This window comes from Bombina bombina, chromosome 2 (genome assembly GCF_027579735.1).
Source record: "Bombina bombina isolate aBomBom1 chromosome 2, aBomBom1.pri, whole genome shotgun sequence".
NCBI classification, from domain to species: Eukaryota; Metazoa; Chordata; class Amphibia; order Anura; family Bombinatoridae; genus Bombina; species Bombina bombina.
The window spans coordinates 1,067,977,762-1,067,996,772 of NC_069500.1; the positions used below are offsets into that span (position 1 = coordinate 1,067,977,762).

The 19,011-nt window shown below is 36.7% G+C and overlaps 1 protein-coding gene across 1 annotated transcript; it reads right to left on the minus strand.

The window, feature by feature from the left end:
• Nucleotides 1-3,691: 3,691 nt before the first annotated feature.
• UCP1 (uncoupling protein 1) lies at nucleotides 3,692-10,087 on the minus strand. Its single transcript, XM_053700825.1, has 7 exons — nucleotides 10,032-10,087; nucleotides 8,873-9,021; nucleotides 7,657-7,864; nucleotides 7,049-7,246; nucleotides 6,787-6,888; nucleotides 6,003-6,183; nucleotides 3,692-4,192 (listed from the first exon to the last, which is right to left on the minus strand). Exons 2-7 carry the CDS (start codon nucleotides 8,996-8,998, stop codon nucleotides 4,078-4,080), a joined length of 930 nt encoding a protein of 309 aa, XP_053556800.1. The 5' UTR covers nucleotides 8,999-9,021; nucleotides 10,032-10,087; the 3' UTR covers nucleotides 3,692-4,077.
• Between the last annotated feature and the right edge of the window lie 8,924 nt (nucleotides 10,088-19,011).

A 19,011-nucleotide genomic window follows, 5' to 3' on the forward strand; every position in this document is an offset into this window, starting at 1 on the left:
CTCTTCTGTTTTTTTAACCTTAGGGTGAGTAAATCTTTCCTTTCTCTGGTTAATGCTTTGTTATATGCTTTTGCCAGTGATTTTCTAGAATAACCTCTTTTTAGGAGTCTGTTTCTTAGATCTTGTGCTGCTATTTTGAATGTTTCTAGGGTTCTACAATTTCTTCTAAGCCGTAAGTATTTACCTACCGGTAATCCTCTAATTGTGGATGGGTGGTGATGACTGCTAGCTGATAGGATATTATTTGTCGTAGGTTTTCAATAAGCATCAGTTTCTAGCTTATTACCTGCCTTGCGAATAGAAAGATACAAGAATTCTACTTGGTCATTACTAATTGTAGATGTTAGATATAACCCTAGAGGATTGTCATTCAACACTTGAATGAATTCTAGCAGTAGTTCATGAGGACCATTCCACACAAAGAAGATATCATCAATATACCTGGACCAGTGGGATATGTGTGCCGTGAATTTAGTTAATGATTCATGGAACACCAGCCCAGGTATATATTCACGTATGTGTCTTTGACAGACAAGAGATGAATGAAGTTAGTGCTAGCTTGTCTAAACCTTCAGTCTCTATCATTCCCTTCAGTGGCTATGTGCATGGAAGTTTTAGGTCTCATGATTGCAGCATTGGACGCAATCCCCTTTGCTCGTTTTCATATGAGACCTCTTCAGCTTTGCATGTTGCACTAATGGTGCTGGGATTATACTCAGATATCACAGTTGATATACTTAAGTCCCAACATTCAACACTCTCTGACTTGGTGGTTAAACCATCACCTTATTGTTTAAGGGGCCTTCTTTGTTCGTCCTTCCTGGACTGTGATCACAACAGAGGCAAGTCTTACAGGTTGGGGAGCTGTCTGGGGGTCTCTGACACCACAAGGGGTTTGGGAACCTCAGGAGGCGAGGTTACCAATCAATATTTTAGAACTCTGTACTATTTTCAGAGCTCTTCAGGCTTGGCCTCTATTGAAGAGAGAACTTTATATTCAATATCAGACAGACAATATCACTACAGTGGCATATGTCAATCATCAAGGGGGGACTCACAGTCATTCAGCAATGAAAGAAGTATCTCTGATACTTTATTGGGCGGAGTCCAACTCTTGTCAAATTTCTGTGATTCATATCCCAGGAGTAGAGAATTGGGAAGCAGATTATCTCAGTCGTCAGACTTTACATCCAGGAGAGTGGTCTCTCCATCCAGATGGGGTCCTCCAGAAATATATCTGATGGCCTTGTGTCTGAACAAGAAACTTCCAAGATACCTCTCCAGGTCCAAGGATACTCAGGCGGAGATGGTAGATGCTCTAGCAGTTCCTTGGTTTTACCAACCTGCTTACATTTTTCCACCTCTGGTTCTTCTTCTAAAGTTGATCTCCAAGATCATAATGGAACGATCTTATGTGTTTCTGATAGCTCCAGCTTGGCCTCTCAGGTTTTGGTATGCGGACCTTGTCAGGATGTCCAGTTACCAACCTTGGCCACTTCCTTTAAGGCCAGACTTTCTGTCACACAGGCCATTTTTTTATCAGGATCTCAAATCTCTAAATTTGATAGCATGGAAATTGAACGCTTAGTGCTCAGTCATAGAGGTTTTTCTGACTCAGTGATTAGCACTATGATACAGGCTTGTAAGTCTGTTTCAAGGAAGATTTATCATCGGGTTTGGAAAACCTATATTTCATAGTGTTCAACTCATGATTGTACTTGGCATTCTTTTAGAATTCCTAGGATCTTACAGTTTCTTCAGTATGGTTTGGATAAGGGTTTGTCTGCTAATACTTTGAAAGTACAAATTTTTGCTCTTTTTGTTTTATTTCACAGAAAGATTGCTAATTTTCCTGACATTCACTGTTTTGTTCACGCTTGATTCGTATCAAGCCTGTAATTAAATCAATTTCTCCTCCTTGGAGTCTTAATTTGGTTTTGAAAACTTTACAGGCTCCTCCTTTTGAGCCTATGCATTCTTTTTATATTAAACTACTTTCTTAGAAAGTTTTATTTCTTTTGGCTATTTATTCTGCTAGAAGAGTTTCTGAGTTGTCTGCTCTCTCTTGTGAGTCTCCTTATCTGATTTTTTTATCAAGATAAAACTGTTTTGCGGACTTCATTTAAATTTTTACCTAAAGTTATGAATTCTAACAACATCAATATGGAAAGTATTGTTCCCTCTTTGTGTCCTAATCTTAAGAATACTCTTGAAAGGTCTTTACATTCTTTGGATGTGGTAAGAGCCTGAAATATTATGATAAGGCTACTATTTGGGGGGGTTTTCTGGCTCCAGGAAAGGCCAGAAAGATTCTGCTATTTCTCTGGCTTCTTGGTTGAGACTTTTGATTCACAAAGCTTATTTGGAGGTGGGGCAGTCTCCACCTCAAATAATAACAGCTCATTCTACTAGATCAGTTGCCACTTCTTGGGCTCTTAAGAATGAAGCTTCAGTTGATCAAATTTGCAAAGCAGCAACTTGGTCTTCTTTGCATACTTTTACTAAATGTTACCATTTTGATGTGTTTGCTTCTTCGGAAGCAGCCTTTGGTAGTAAGGCTCTTCAGGCAGTTGTCTAAGTTTGATTCTAAGGCCTTTTTGATTTGAGTTTTTCTGAAAAAATTTTAAGAAAACTTAATTGTTTTTTTTGGATTTCATCTCTCAGTGGATTTAGCTGTTTTTATTTTATCCCTCCCTCTCTAGTGACTCATGGACTTCCACATCTTGGGTATTATATCTCATACGTCACTAGCTCATGGATTCTTGCCACTTACATGAAAGAAAACATAATTTATGTAAGAACTTACCTGATAAATTAATTTATTTCATAGTGGCAAGAGTCCATGAGACCCACCCTATTTTTTTTTGTGGTTATGATTTTTTTGTATAAAGCACATTATTTTTTCCAGTTCCTCTTTTTTTGTATGCTTTCTACACCTCACTTCTTGGCTATACGTTAAACTGAAGTATGAGTGAGTTGGGAGGTGTATTTATAGGCATTTTGAGGTTTGGGAAACTTTATATATATATATATTAAAGGGATACTAAACACACATTTTTCTTTCATGATTCAGATAGAGCAATTTTAAGCAACTTTCTAATTTACCCCATTATAATTTTTTCTTCATCTCTTGCTATCTTTATTTGAAAAGCAGGAATGTAAAGCTTATGAGCCGGCCCATTTTAGGTTCAGCACCCTGAATAGCACTTGCTTAATGGTGGGTACATTTAGCCACCTATCAGCAAGTGCTACCCAGGTTCTGAACCAAAAATGGGCCGTCTCCTAAGCTTTACATTCCTGCTTTTTAAATAAAGATAGCAAGAGAATGAAGATAATTTGATAATAGGGGTAAATTAGAAAGTTGCTTAAAATTGCATGCTCTATCTGAATCATTAAAGAAAAAAATTGGGTTTAGTGTCCCTTTAAGTATATAGTATATATATATATATATAACACACACAAACAACTTTGTTGAACTAAAGAATAACAATTCCACTGCAGTGTTTATAGTTTTATTTAAAAAAATACAGTTTATACATTTGTTATTTGAAATTATAAATACTATAAAATATGTTTTTTTTTTTTTGTTTTTTTTTTAGTAAGTCCACAGAAATGTTTAAAGGCTTATAAAATAGATTCCGATTCTGATAACGTCCTTAAAGTGCATTTTAAATAGCGAAGACTAAAATATATAGTTTAGGAGATAGCAATATGAAATAAAATAACAGAAGCCACATCCTTTATATATATATATATATCCTTTAAATATGTTAATAATTTAGAATTTCTCCTCTGCAACTCTTGTTTAACCAATATTTCTATGGTTTTAGTTTTGGTTCCCAACCCAGTATTCATTGTGGTGTGTATTTTTTAAAGTCTTGCAATACTATTATTGCATATGAATTTCAAAGCTTTTTGAAGGTTTTTCTGTTGTGAAATTATTGCCCTGTGCTCTTAGGAAACCTTTGCCAACACAGTCCAGCTGTGTTTGTTTATTCCAGTGTAAAAATGCTCTCTGCAAGCCAGGAACTTCATTGGTTTGGATTAACAATACGCATATGATGAAATCTTCTTTGTTCACACTGCATACTCTATTCTCTGCCTTGACCTCATCATTGCTCGCTTCAGTTGTTCATAGGATACAAACATAACTACATTCCAAGACCCCAGTCTCAAAAATGATGGTACAAACCTGTGAATATAAGCAAAAAATCATGAGTCTTATGTGCGAAAAAGGAAAGTGAAGAAAATCTAGGCACAATTTTACAGAAGGAGTAATTGCAGTAGTCAGAAAATAGGTTTGTCAAACTGGTACACAGAATAGCACTCACTGGGCTTAAAGAATAGCAATAGTAACTAGCTTTTATTACGTGACGTTTCGGGGATAGCTCCCCTTCATCAGACCAACAATGAAATGTGATAAGCAAACATTTAGAGGGTATAAATGTTTGCTTATCACATTTCATTGTTGGTCTGATGAAGAGGAGCTATCCCCGAAACGTCACGTAAATAAAAGCTACTATTGCTATTCTTTAAGCCCAGTGAGTGCTGTCTTCTATTACCTACAGTATACTTTAACCTGCATTTAGCACCCTGGCACCAGGATACCTGTTAGTGAGAGTGCGCACGCACACACATTATTATTATTTTTATTTAACAAATTAAAATTGGATAGTAAGGTTTTTTCTGGTAAAAGTCATGTTATATATTATAGAAAAATATTCAGGTTAAAAAAAAATTAAAGATACATTCTACAGTAGGATAAAAGAACAACCCATTTGTCATCTCTAAGGAGCAACTTTTGATGCATATTTTTTACTTTTGCATGGCCAAAAAAGATTGGGATACCTTTTACAATGGTTTCTCATTGCTATGAACAGTCTACAATCACTTGATCATTTTATAACTGGAATTGTATCATTATGTGAATTGAGTGACTTTTTAGACACAATTGTAAACAGGATTTTAGATGCGGTTAAAAATAATAATAATAATAAGAAATCATCAGGATGCAGCGGCTGCAACTGATTATAAATAATTTTCCCTCTCTTTGGTCTTAAAATGACATTGTGCACTAGCATTTTCTTTGCATAAATGTTTTGTAGCTTATTCATTGATATAGCCCATCTAGAGTTTTTGTAAAAATGTATAGTTTTGCTTATTAGACTTCAGATTGCTTCTGTTCTTATAATGGGTCTTTTCATATGCAGGGAAAGGGGGAGGGTCTGCTCGCAGCCCCTTTCAGTGGGTGTCCCTGCTTAACCTCATCAACAGTGCTAAATTGGGAGCTTCTGAGTAACTTTTTAAAATGTTTTATACTGGAGTTTTATATCAATAGCTGGCATATTCCTCTTTATAGTAGTGTCTATTACATGCAGTTAAAAGAAAATTGGTGTATACTGTCCCTTTAAGCTAGCAGATCCCTTTCATCCTTTTGGACACCCACGGTGTATTTTTAAATTCATGCAGCACACCTGAATTATATTTTATATTTTCCAAAAGACTTGTTTGTTATAATACAATATCGTTAAAAATACTATTGATAAATGCATATACACACCCTGTTCAGGTATTTTGCATAAAGAAAGGTTGGGTTATTTTAACTTTCAACCCTAATTAAGTGTACAGACACAGCAACTCTTTGTAAATGTCAAGTATCGTTACAGAATAATACCTCTAAAATAAGATTAACTAAAGGCTGTCTCCTCAGCCTTGCTTCAAATTGCTGTTGCCTACACATGTCCATAGGAAATCTCACATGGTTAGGAAAATTATAGCACTATCCTTTTTTCCAGTTGTGCTGAGAATCAAACTCTTCCAAGAGTTGGTAAAATAGTGTTGGGCCCCGGGCGATATAACAGAAGTAAATACTGATTTTGTGGTATTAGAAATGGTTGAATATAAGTCTCTCTTTGTTTAAGCATACAGATTGGTTTTATTCTAGTTTTAAGCATGGCGAAGATGGCGTAAGTAAGGCATTTAGTACAACAATGTCACCTTACCCTTTATAAAAGGCTGTTGGTCCTTCCTTGGTGATCATCGTCCATGCACAATTTAAAGCACTCTTGTACTGTCCTGGAGGGGAATTCATATATCTTGTTTTGACAACATCTACAGGAGATGCTATAACTGTGGTACAGAAGCCAGCACCAAAAGCAGATACAAAATGACATGGAAGATTATCTACAAAATAAAACAAGCAAATGATGAATACGACAATCACACAAATGCATCATCTCTTAGCAAAGTTCTTCTCTTTTGTGTAATTAAATAATATATTCTGCTTAATGTGGGGACATTTTTCTCATAACTTTAAATGTCTTGGTCAGAACAGGACAATAAACGTCTCTGTAGCATATTCTAGACCACTCCTACCAATGAGCAGAACAGCAAGGGGAGAAAAAGTAGCCCTTAAATGGATATTGCAATTCTTGTTTTTTCTTTATTTCATCTAAAAGAGGGCATTTCAAAAAATGGATTACTTTTTTTTTTTTTTTTTAATATGTTAGTCTCCAATAAAAACCATGGCATTCTTGCCAGGCTTGCAAAGGCATGTATCTCTGCACCAATAGCGTTCCGGGAATTGTCCTTATCAGCCAGAAAGCATTAGTAGTAAGTACACAGCTGATAGTCTTGTATACTTTTTTGTTTACATTTCTTTTTTAACATTGATAAATGCTGCATTTGCACAATTATTATTTGAGCATGATATCCCTTTAAGTAAAATCCCAGTTGGGAGCTGGTCTAGGACATATTGGATAATGTTAAACAGATATTTTACCTTACCAGTCATTAGTTTATATTGAAGTAGATTTTCTTTTATCAAGTCATAGGTCACTAATTCTGTACAGTTGACTATAGCATTTCGTGTCACATTTGGAAATGTTCCTATGTAGAGAAAAAAACAAAGCAAAGTAAGAAGCATCCCATTTACATTTGCGAAGTAGTTATAAGAATGAATGATCAGTTTGCAATTGCATTGCTCGTACATTATATTAATTTATTTCATTTATTTTGTGTTACTTTGTACAAAACAATGCGTATGTACCTTTCCAAAGGCCTCTCATTCCTTCTTCCTTGGCAATGGTTTTATAGGCATCAAGTGTACCATTGTATCGTTTTTTAACCCCACGAAGATTGATTTGTGCTTGAAATCTGACTTTCACCACATCAGTGGGCTGCGCAACTGTGACAGCCAGGGCCCCTGTAGTGCATCCTGCCAGCAACCGGCTCCCGATACCAGCTTCTGTGTTAAAAAACATACCCAATTGTTGCCAATCAGTTACAACAACATGATAATTGTAATTACTGTGTCCTACTGAATAGTAATAGGAATACCTTATATGTCAGGTTTATAGGTGATTTTTAATTAATTTTAAAATCTAAGTAACCACAAAAAACTGGAACTTTTTCTCTCTTGCACTGAAATACAACTTATTCTTCGTTAAGTTAAATAGTTTAGTAAGTGCTTTCATGCAGATGATAACTATGATGTTTGGCTTTTTTATTTTTAAATCAATCTACAAATTTGTACTTATGGATTGTAATTATAAACCTTACTGCCAATAAAAACAAAACACTGCTGCCTATAAAACCAAGATCATTATATAGAGAAGATGCACCGTATGTTTTAATCAAGCTGCATGTCAAACTTACTTTCTTTCCCGTTAGTGTAGAAGAGTTTCACAGTATCATAGAGTCCAATGCGAATGGAAGCAAAGCTCATTTGGCGCTGCAGACCAGCTACTAATCCATTGTACAGGCTCTTAGGCCCCTCGGTCTTAATAATGGTGTTTATGGTCCCAAAAACTCCTTTGTATCTGATTCCATTTACTGCCCCAGCAACTGCTGATTCCCCTTGAATCTAAATTCAGGGTGAAGAACAATAGTGATACTACAGATAAGTAATTTAACATTTAACCTATTATATAGACATATGCATATACATTTAATTCAAAGAAAAGCTAACAACTAAAGGAAAATGAAGATACAAATAAATGGATTGGCTGTACCTACTTGGTTGAGCAGAGCCTTTTTTTTTTTTTTAATTTACATCTTCATTTTGTTTAAAAACTGCTTATAAGGTACATAGTATACATAAATTATACTCCTAAATCCCTTGTCAACACCTCTAGGAATACAAAAACAAGCCTCAATAAATGCATAACCCCTTCATAACAATGCTTAGCACAGCAAAGAACTGTACATCCTGAACACAAATTGTTTAGATTTTAAAAAATAATCTATTAATGTATGTTTATATGATGTATAATGTAGCTTCTGAATACTGAGCTGGAAGGGAAATATAGAATTTGTCAGTTTTTCTTCTTCAATAGTTATACATTAATTCATTCTCAACAATTTGAACAGATTATAAAAATAAATACCATAGTGAAAAAAGTATATTCAATGTCATATATTTTTCCCAACTTCAAACAAAATCTTCAGAAGGAAATGCTCTCACTTTATTTTTTAATTTCTTAAGAATAAATACAAGCAAATTTCAGATTGCTGGATAGCCAAGGATTTGCACTTAAATGGCTGGCCTTATCTCTATAAACTAGATAGCTAATATCATTAAAAAAAAACTATCACTATGCATGATATAATTTTGTGAATCATTAAAACAAATGCATAAACTACAGTGTAAAGTGTGCATACTGTCACTAGCCAACACTTCTCTTGTTTGCAATTCTGTTTGGATGCTGATTAGTATTTATTTTTTTCCATTGCACCTTCCAAGATATCAGCTACAATGTTACTAAATCATTGTGAAATAATGTTTTACAGAAATCTATAAAGTGCCTTAAGCCATTTCTAATCTTGAGTAGTTATTGCTAGAAAAATAGCTGCTACCGAGAATAAGACCTACCTGTAGCCTGACTTTGGCTGTGTCTAGTGGAAACGTAAAAAGGTCGGCTATGCATGCAGCGGTGCCTGCACCAATGAACTTCACAGCGAGAGAAGGAGGGTTGTCAGAAGGCTTCAGTCCAACCATCTTCGCAAAATGAGGCAGAGCGTCTATAGTAGCAAACAAGACATTATTACCAATGATGCAGGTTAACATTTAGTAGCATATTTATCAAGCTCCGTATCTAAAGACCGCTGCTCCATAACTTGTCCGCCTGCTTTGAGGAGGCGGACAGAAATCAACCCGATCGATTACGATCGGGTTGATTGACACCCCCCTGATAGCGGCCGATTGGCTGTGAATCTGCAGGGGGTGCCTTTGCACCAGCAGTTCACAAGAACTGCTGGTGCAATGATAAATGCCGACAGCATATGCTGTCGGCATTTATCGATGTGTAGCGATGTGCAGCGATATGATACGCTACTTCGTATCATGTCCGCTCACATTGAAACATATGCCCCTTAGTGTTAATTCTCAATAACAGATCTCTTTTGTTATCAGTACTATACTCATAAATCCATTGGATAGCAACGTATAAATGTGCGGAAAACCCTTTCCTCCCTCCAATCTGTACTTAAAAGCTACTTTAAATTTATACTTCACTAATGACCATTTAGCTGGTAAAATAATGCACAAGAATGAATATGATTTTTATTCTGGTGAGAAAATCTCTGGTAAGTACATATAGGAATTTTTTAAAAAATGTACGTATAATATAAATGTGTTATAATAAATGTAAAAGCAAAAGAAAGGTTTTAACTTCATATCCAGTCACTAACCAATGTGATTAATTGAATACATTTACAAAAAAAAATAAACAGGTCACATAACATACAAAATGTATATATGTGTGTGACAATTACATACAATAATATTGTTCTGCATAAAGTAATATAGCATTTTCTGTTGCTATAAACCTTGTACACAATTACAAAGGATAGCAGAGAATTACCCACTCAGAAGTCATGCAGAATTCTATAGGTACAATTAACATTATTTCCCTTTCAATACCTAAAGTATGTTGCTGAATTTATTTTCTCTACTTCTGGTAATTACTGTGCTGATCATATATAATTTGTACCTATATTTAGTACACAAAAATACACTAGTAAGTACTTACAGTTATCTGGATAAGCCTAAGGCTTGCTTTAGGCTTTGGATGAGAGCTGTTTCTCAACACCTATACAGTCAGGAGCACTCCTTATAAAGAGCTGGTAACTCCCAAGCAGGTGGGATGCTTAAGAGAAGGTTGTACCCAGGCAAGGTGCAAAGAAACTGTTAGATCAGACCACACCCACAAAACCTCCCCTTTATGAGACAGTAATACACTGCAAATGTTCTAGTCATTTTACCTTATCTAAAATACCTGAGTATTTTGTAACCATATAATTATAGGAGAGTATAAATCAGGTCTGCTTTGTTTAGCAAATAGGTAAAATACTGTGTAGTCACAGCATTCCAATACTGAGGTAAACAGTTCAACATAAGTATTAGACTGACCCTATACAAATCAGTATAGATTTTATGTTTAGACACTGTAGAGTGTACTTTTACAAGGATTTATAATAAGCAAATATAATTACCTCAATTTGGGGTTATCATAAATCTTTGTTAGCAGATCAGAATTTGGAACATTAATCACATCATAGCTGCCATCCAGCTGATATTTTGGCATTTTACCCACATGACTAGTAATTTAAGGATTTGAACCATAGGTAATATGTAGATAATGCAAACATATAATGATCTTTATCTAAGTAGAACTTTATGTTTGAAGGAATTAATTTTAAATGCATTATTTTAAATAAATAAAAACAGATAAGGTTGTTGTGCAATATTACATAATTATATAATACAGTAATTAGTATTATAGCAGTTTTTTTGATCAAAGGTTATGTTGCATGCTCTGTAATGACTAAATTGGAAAATGCAAACCCACTGTAAACCCGTCTGAAAAATGAATATTTTATATAAAAAATGAGAATATCTACATTTGTATTAATTTGTCATTAAAATGTCACTAACACATCAGTAATGCACATAAATCATACACCAATTCTCTTGCTAAGCTTAAAAAGAAAAAACGGAATTTAAAGGGAAAGTGTACAAATAAATGCATTGATTAAAGGTGAGTGTGCAGCTTCGCACAGTTTTATCACCAGCTATTAGCGCTAAACCCAAGCCTACGCTAATGCAAAATACACTTCCTCCTTTTCAAACAATATACGTTACTACTTAAAGGGATATGAAACCCAAACATTTTCTTTTGTGATTCAGACAGAGCAATCCATTTAAAAAAAAGTTTCTAGTTTACTTCTAGTATCAATTTTGCTTTGTTCAGATGATATTCTGTGTTGAAGAGATACCTAGGTAGGCATCTAGATCCCTACATAGCAGGAAATAGTGCTGCCATTTAGTGCTCTTGCAAATGGATAACATTCTTGTAAAACTGCTGCTATATAGTGCTCCCAGAAATGGGCTGGCTAAAGTATGTTGCTGCTTTTTAACAAAAGATACCAAGAGAATGAAGAAAATGTATAATAGAAGTAAATAAGAAAGATGTTTAAAATGGCGTGCTCTATCTGAATCATGAAAGAAACATTTTGTGTTTCATGTCCTTTTAAGCTCCAGTTAAAAGACACAGAATCTTTCATCTTTTCAATTAAGGGCCACAATGAAAGTCTTTCACTCACAGTAGTGCACACATCTTATGAGTTCCATTTAACAAAACAAAATGACGAATTACTATATAAACAAGCATCACATAAGCAATGAGTTTACTAGTCAGGAGTTAAAAGATGCTAGCGCAGAGGGAAAAGGTTTCTAGTCCACTTATTATTAAAGATAGTAAAAAAATTGTTCTTGTCCATTTTAATTTCATTCTCATCTGGGACTAGTGGAAATTTAAAGCCCTGACCAGGTGTAAAATAAAATAGTATTCTGCGTTTTACAAACAAAGAATGAAAGGGGTGTAATCAGGAGTTAGACATGTTGGTAACACAGGAACATAAGGAACATAATTGGATTGGATTAGTAGGATACAATTAATTAAAATTGTAATATCTATACAATACCTTGTTAAGTTTGTAAATGTAAATCCAATATGCTGCAGGTATCACTATCACAACTAGCATTTTGCACAGAGCATGTCACAATTTTCAAAAAATGGCTTATATGTGACCCCTGGTGGCCATCCACTCATTAATAGTTACATACTGTACTTCTGCACAGTATAAGAAAGCTGCAGAGGCAGAGATTTACCCCTTCTTTATTAGGATGATGGATTAGCCAAAATCCAGTCCGTAGATGAGCAAGGTATGTACAGATTTTTGGAAATCATGAAGGTTAATATTTTGTTCGTATTGTCTGAGCCACCTGGATATTCTCTCAAAATCTTTGTATGATAACTTCTTCAACAAGGTTATGAGAGAAGAGTATTTTCTAAAAAAAAAAAAACATATCCGGTGTTCTGTTCTAAAATTTTTCTCGACCTCATAAGAATGCTGGTGACGTAGAATCAGCTGTGTGACCGCATATTCTTTCACTACGCATGCGCTCCAGCGAATCACCACATTCTCCAGTGCATCACCACATTCCAATCACTGCAAGTCTTTCAGATCAGCCAAGTCTGACCAAAAAAATGAATCACTGCATTTGCGCTCCACCACAGAAGCTAATCTCTACAACAGAACTCCTTGCTAACCATAAATATAAACGATGCCCTGTAATTCCCCCATCTACACAATTTTTTTGCATCCGCCTGAAGGGTTCAAGGGGGACGCCCCACCAATCCTCTGGCATCCACCCCACCTGAAACCTTGGGGAATGAGGTTTACAAGGGGGGCGAAATTGAAATTAAATGTGATGATACTGTAAAACAAATCACAATTCCATGTAAATATATATATATATATATATATATATATATATATACAGTATCTCACAAAAGTGAGTACACCCCTCACATTTTTGTAAATATTTTATTATAACTTTTCATGTGACAACACTGAAGAAATGTCACTTTGCTACAATGTCAAGTAGTGAGTGTACAGCCAGTGTAAACCAGTAAACCAGTGTAAATTACAAGAAATGTGTATTTGGATCCCTGGCGTCTTTGATTTGCAAAGATTTTTTTCATTGACTATACTTGTTCTATGTGTGGTGGCAACCTAATTTTTTATACGGAGACGTCCGTTCTTATATGTTATTATTCGTTTACACTTGTTAATTTGATTAAACTTTATGCAGAGCTTTATTATTTACTTATTTGTTTTTACTTTATTATTAATATTTGTAATACACATAATTAGTGTTTATTTATGTATTTCACTGGATTTAGACCACTCTGTGTTTTATCACTTGTTTCTTACATTGCTTAACACTTATACCAGTATTTCACACTATATGCATTTATGTAGATACCTGTAAAACTGGTATCAGACACGCTTATAGGTTTTCGATTTGCAGCACCAACTATTTAATATATTTTCCCCTTTTTCACCTTTAGCTTTTAGCGCTCCTGTCTAACTACACTTATTTAGCACATTCCTATACCTCTGACAGGGACCCTTAGGTATTTCAGGAGTTTGGTGATCCATCCAGCGCTTATTATAACCTTTCTTCTAGTAAACCAGTGTAAATTTGCTGTCCCCTCAAAATAACTCAACACACAGCCATTAATGTCTAAACTGTTGGCAATAAAAGTGAGTACACCCCTAAGTGGAAATGTCCAAATTAGGTCCAATTAGCCATTTTCCCTCCTCTGTGTCATGTGACTCATTAGTGTTACAATGTCTCAGGTGTGAATGGGGAGCAGGTGTGTTAAATTTTGTGTTATCGCTCTCACACCCTCTCATACAGGTCACTGGAAGTTCAACAAGGCAAAGAACTGAAAGAAAGGATATGAAAAAAAGAGAAGAGTTGTTGCTCTACATAAAGATGGCCTAGGCTATAAGAAGATTACCATGACCCTGAAACTGAGCTGCAGCACGGTGGGCAAGACCCTACAGCGGTTTCACAGGACAGGCTCCACTCAGGACAGGCCTTGCCATGGTCGACCAAAGAAGTTGAGTGCACGTGCTCAGCGCCATATCCAGATGTTGTCTTTGGGAAATATACGTATGAGTGCTGCCAGCATTGCTGCAGAGGTTGAAGGGGTGGGGGGAGCCTGTCAGTGCTCAGACCATATGCCGCACACTGCATCAAATTTGTCTGCACGGCTGTCGTCCCAGAAGGAAGTTTCTTCTAAAGATAATGCACAAGAAAGCCCGCAAACAGTTTGCTGAAGACAAGCAGACTGAGAACATGGATAACAGGAACCATGTCCTGTGGTCAGATGAGACCAAGATAAACTTATTTGGTTCAGATGGTGTCAATCATGTGTGGCCGCAACCAGGTAAGGAGTACACAGACAAGTGTGTCTTGCCTACAGTCAAGCATGGTGGTGGGAGTGTCATGGTCTAGGCCTGCATGAGTGCTGACGGCACTGGGGAGCTACAGTTCATTAAGGGAACCATGAATGTCAACATGTACTGTGACATACTGAAGCAGAGCATGATCCCCTCCCTTCAGAGACAGGGCCGCAGGGCAGTATTCCAACATAATGACCCCAAACACACCTCCAAGATGACCACTGCCTTGCTAAAGAAGCTGAGGGTAAAGGTGATGGACTGGCCAAGCATGTCTCCAGACCAAAACCCTATTAAGCATCTGTGTGGCATCCTTAAATAGAAGGTGGGGGAGTGCAAGGTCTCTAACATCCACAAGCTCTGTGATGTCGTCATGGAGGACTAGAAGAGGACTCCAGTGGCAACCTGTTAAGCTCTGGTGAACTCCATGCCCAAGAGGGTTAAGGCAGTGCTGGAAAATAATGGTGGTCACACAAAATATTGACACTTTGGGCCCAATTTGGACATTTCCACTTAGGGGTGTACTCACTTTTGTTGCCAAAGGTTTAGACATTAATGGCTGTGTATTGAGTTATTTTGAGGGGACAGCAAAGTTACACTGTTATACAGGCTGTGCACTAACTACTTTACATTGCAGCAAAGTGTCATTTCTTCAGTGTTGTCACATGAAAAGATATAATAAAATGTTAACAAAAATGTGAGGGGTGTACTCACTTTTGTGAGATACTGTATATATATATATATATATATATATATATATATACTTCAATCACTTGTCACTGTGATAAAAAATGGTGACAATGAAAGTGTGTTGTGTGTATATATATATATATATATATATATATATATATATATATATATAGATACATACTTTTTATATGGAATTTTTATTTGTTTTACAGTATCATCACATTCATTTTCAACTGCGCATGCGCGCATGTCCTTTCCGCAGCAAAATCCATCAAGACAATTTCCTTGTCAGAATCTGCTACCTCTCAGTGAGCATGCTGCTGATTACATAATCACATTCCACACATTCCTATTTAACATATGTGGAGTATGATTATGTAATACAAAGCATGCACACTCAGAGGTAGCAGATTCTGACAAGGAGTAAAATCTGATAGAACACTGGCTTTAGTTTTAGGACAAATACCATCTACAGTCCAGTTAAAATATATAATATGACAATAACCAGAAATATTTTTTTCACCTTGTGGAACTGCATTAAAATAGTTCTGGAATGTTTAATCAATTCAGGGGAAACTAAAGTTATACATCAAAAGATACTGTATGATTTGTATGGGTAACACAGAAAAAGTACTAAAATTGATTAATGTGATGAGCTCATAAGAACTAAAACCAGCTTTAACATGAGGCTGTGAAATGGTTGAGCAGTGAAAAGGTTAGGGTATATGGGCATTTTTGTAGATATCATTTGATAAGCTTTTCAACAGGATTAGAATATACCCCTTAAAGGGACACTGAACCCAAAATTATTTTTTCATTATTCAGATAGAGCATGCAATATTAAGCAACTTTCTAATTTACTCCTATTATCAAATTTTCTTCTTTCTCTTGCTATCTTTATTTATTTATGGACCACTGCTCCATAACCTGTCCGCCTGCTCTGAGCAAGCGGACACACATCGCCACAATACAACCCGATCGAGTATGATCGGGTTGATTGACACCCCCTGCTGGCGGCCCATTGGCCGCGAGTCTGCAGGGGGTGGCGTTGCACCAGCTGCTCTTGTGAGCTGCTGGTGCAATGCTGAATATGGTGAGCGTATTGCTCGCTGCATTCAGCAAGGTCTGGCGGACCTGATCCGCAGTGTCGGATCAGGTCCGCCAGACCTTGTTAACTTAGGGCCATCGTGTTTTTGTCAGCCATATGCCCACAAGCCATCTTCTGATTAAAACAGATTGCTTACAGCCCAACAGTTTTCAGTGGACTGTAGATCACACCACACAACCATAACTCTATCACATTCAGCCTACCAGGAAGTCAAGAAACGGTAATGGAAATATAAGTTCTTTATGGTTGTCTCAATGCTGGGACATTGTTTGCAACAAACTGTAATTATTTCAAATTAAGCACCCTGTTTTGTAGTCAGTAAGTATATTGCCATGTATTTGACCAAGTAGTGATTTAATCTGTATTCTCCACCTAGGATTCTTGTGTATGTGAGGTCATTATACTTGCTACAGCCAACAATATCTCTGTTAAATACCTTGTCACTAAGTAGTGGCAAGAAATTCACAATATCATTTAACACAGTAATTGGAAATAGATTGTTATTGTTCAAATGAGACAGCTACTTTGAGACCTATCCATTCCTACCAGTGTAGTGTTATTGTGCACTTTTTACATTCTGCAAGATTCCCACACCAGCCAATGAGCGGTTGCTATGGGGAATTTTTAGACTTGTCTTAAAAGGACATTAAAAAGAACAAAACACATGCTGTGATTATTATTTTTTTGCTACTGACCCCAGCGGCCCAGAAAGGGGTTAAACACATACGTGAAGTGCCACTTTAGATTTCCAAGCATTGCAGCTCCAGAGCACAAACTGACGGTGAACCAGTCACAAGTGACATATTGTTCAAACCTGGTTGTCTGAACTACAGCTCATGTAAAATTGCTGCTCAGTAACCAGTGGGTTCTAAAGACTGGAATTGATGAAAAAGGATCTATTCTAGACCATGGGCGCGATCCGATATCGATCGCAGTTTGCGGCGCAAGCGAGGGAACCGGCGTCGCCCGCAGTTTCAGCTCGCAACTCGAGCCATCCCATATAGGTCGCCGTCAGATGCTAACGTGCCGTAAGTCTCACAAACCAGCGATGTCCAGAAATCTGCGTAAGTACAAATTTCTGGCGTCGCCAGTGACTTGCGCCACGTTAGAATCTGCCGGCGCCTATAAAACCTGACTAAAGTCTAAAACACCCGCACTGTCTAACACGCCTCCCTAACATAGCCCGCACTGTCTAACACGCCTCCCTAACATAGCCCGCACTGTCTAACACGCCTCCCTAACATAGCCCGCACTGTCTAACCCTCTATCCGCTATCCCCCCTCACTATCCTAACAATAAAAATGCTATTAACCCCTAAACCGCCGCTCCTTTACCCCGCCGCAACCTAATAAAGTTATTAACCCCTAAACCGCCGCTCCCGTACCCCGCCGCCATCTATATTATATCTATAACCCCCTAAATATATTAAAATTATTAACCCCTAATGTAAGCCCCTTACACCGCCGCCATCTCTATTAAAATGATTAACCCCTAATTTAATCTACCTACCTCGCCGCCAGCTATATTATCTATATTAACCCTAAGTATATTATAGTTAATATAGTTATTACATTATATATATTAACTATATTAACCCTAATTATATTAGGGTTAATATAGTTACTATAGTATTTATATTAACTATATCTAACACTAACACCCCTAACTATATTTATATTAAATTAATCTAATTAATTTATAAACTAAAATATTCCTATTTAAATCTAAATACTTACCTATAAAATAATCCCTAAGATAATCCCTAAGATAGCTACAATATAATTAATAATTACATTGTAGCTATGTTAGGGTTAATATTTATTTTACAGGTAAATTGTTAATTATTTTAACTAGGTATAATAGATATTAAATAGTTATTAACTATTTAATATCTACCTAGTTAAAATAATTACCCAATTACCTGTAAAATAAATCCTAACCTAAGTTATAAATACACCTACACTATCAATAAATTAAATAAAGTACAAACATCTATCTAAAAATACAATTAAATTAACTAAACTAAATTACAAAAAAAAACAAACACTAAATTACAAAAAATAAAAAAAAGATTACAAGATTTTTAAGCTAATTACACCTATTCTAAGCCCCCTAATAAAAATTCAGCTCTTTTGCATTCAACAAATACAATCCCCCCCCCCCATTACAACCCACCACCCACATACCCCTATTCTAAACCCACCCAAACCCCCCTTAAAAAAGCCTAACACTACCCCCCTGAAGATCTCCCTACCTTGTCTTCACCACACCGGGCCGAACTCCTGATCCGATCCGGGCGATGTCGTCCTCCAAGCGGCAAAGAAGAATTCTTCCTCCGGCGATGTCATCCTCCAAGCGGCAAAGAAGAATTCTTCCTCCGGCGACGTCTTCCTCCAAGCGGCAGCAAAGTCTTCATTCTTCCGGCGGCATCTTCAATCTTCTTTCTTCGCTCCGCCGCCGCGGAGCATCCATCCCGGCCGACTGCTAAACTTGGAATGAGGTACCTTTAAATGACGTCATCCAAGATGGCGTCCGCCGAATTCCGATTGGCTGATAGGATTCGGAACAGCCAATAGAATGCGAGCTCAATCTGATTGGCTGATTGGATCAGCCAATCGGATTGAACTTGAATCTGATTGGCTGATTCAATCAGCCAATCAGATTTTTTTAACTTAATTCCGATTGGCTGATAGAATCCTATCAGCCAATCGGAATTCGGCGGACGCCATCTTGGATGACGTCATTTAAAGGTACCTCATTCCAAGTTTAGCAGTCGGCCGGGATGGATGCTCCGCGGCGGCGGAGCGAAGAAAGAAAATTGAAGATGCCGCCGGAAGAATGAAGACTTTGCTGCCGCTTGGAGGACGACATCGCCCGGATCGGATCAGGAGTTC

Excerpts from the sequence above, each read along its gene's own strand:
- UCP1 (XM_053700825.1), bottom strand. The coding sequence starts at position 8,998 with ATGGTTGGACTGAAGCCTTCTGACAACCCTCCTTCTCTCGCTGTGAAG. Across the intron at positions 7,865-8,872 it reads CAGCCAAAGTCAGGCTACAG|ATTCAAGGGGAATCAGCAGT; the intron begins GTAGGTCTTATT and ends CCCTGAATTTAG. Across the intron at positions 6,184-6,786 it reads TCAATATAAACTAATGACTG|ATAATCTTCCATGTCATTTT; the intron begins GTAAGGTAAAAT and ends TTTATTTTGTAG.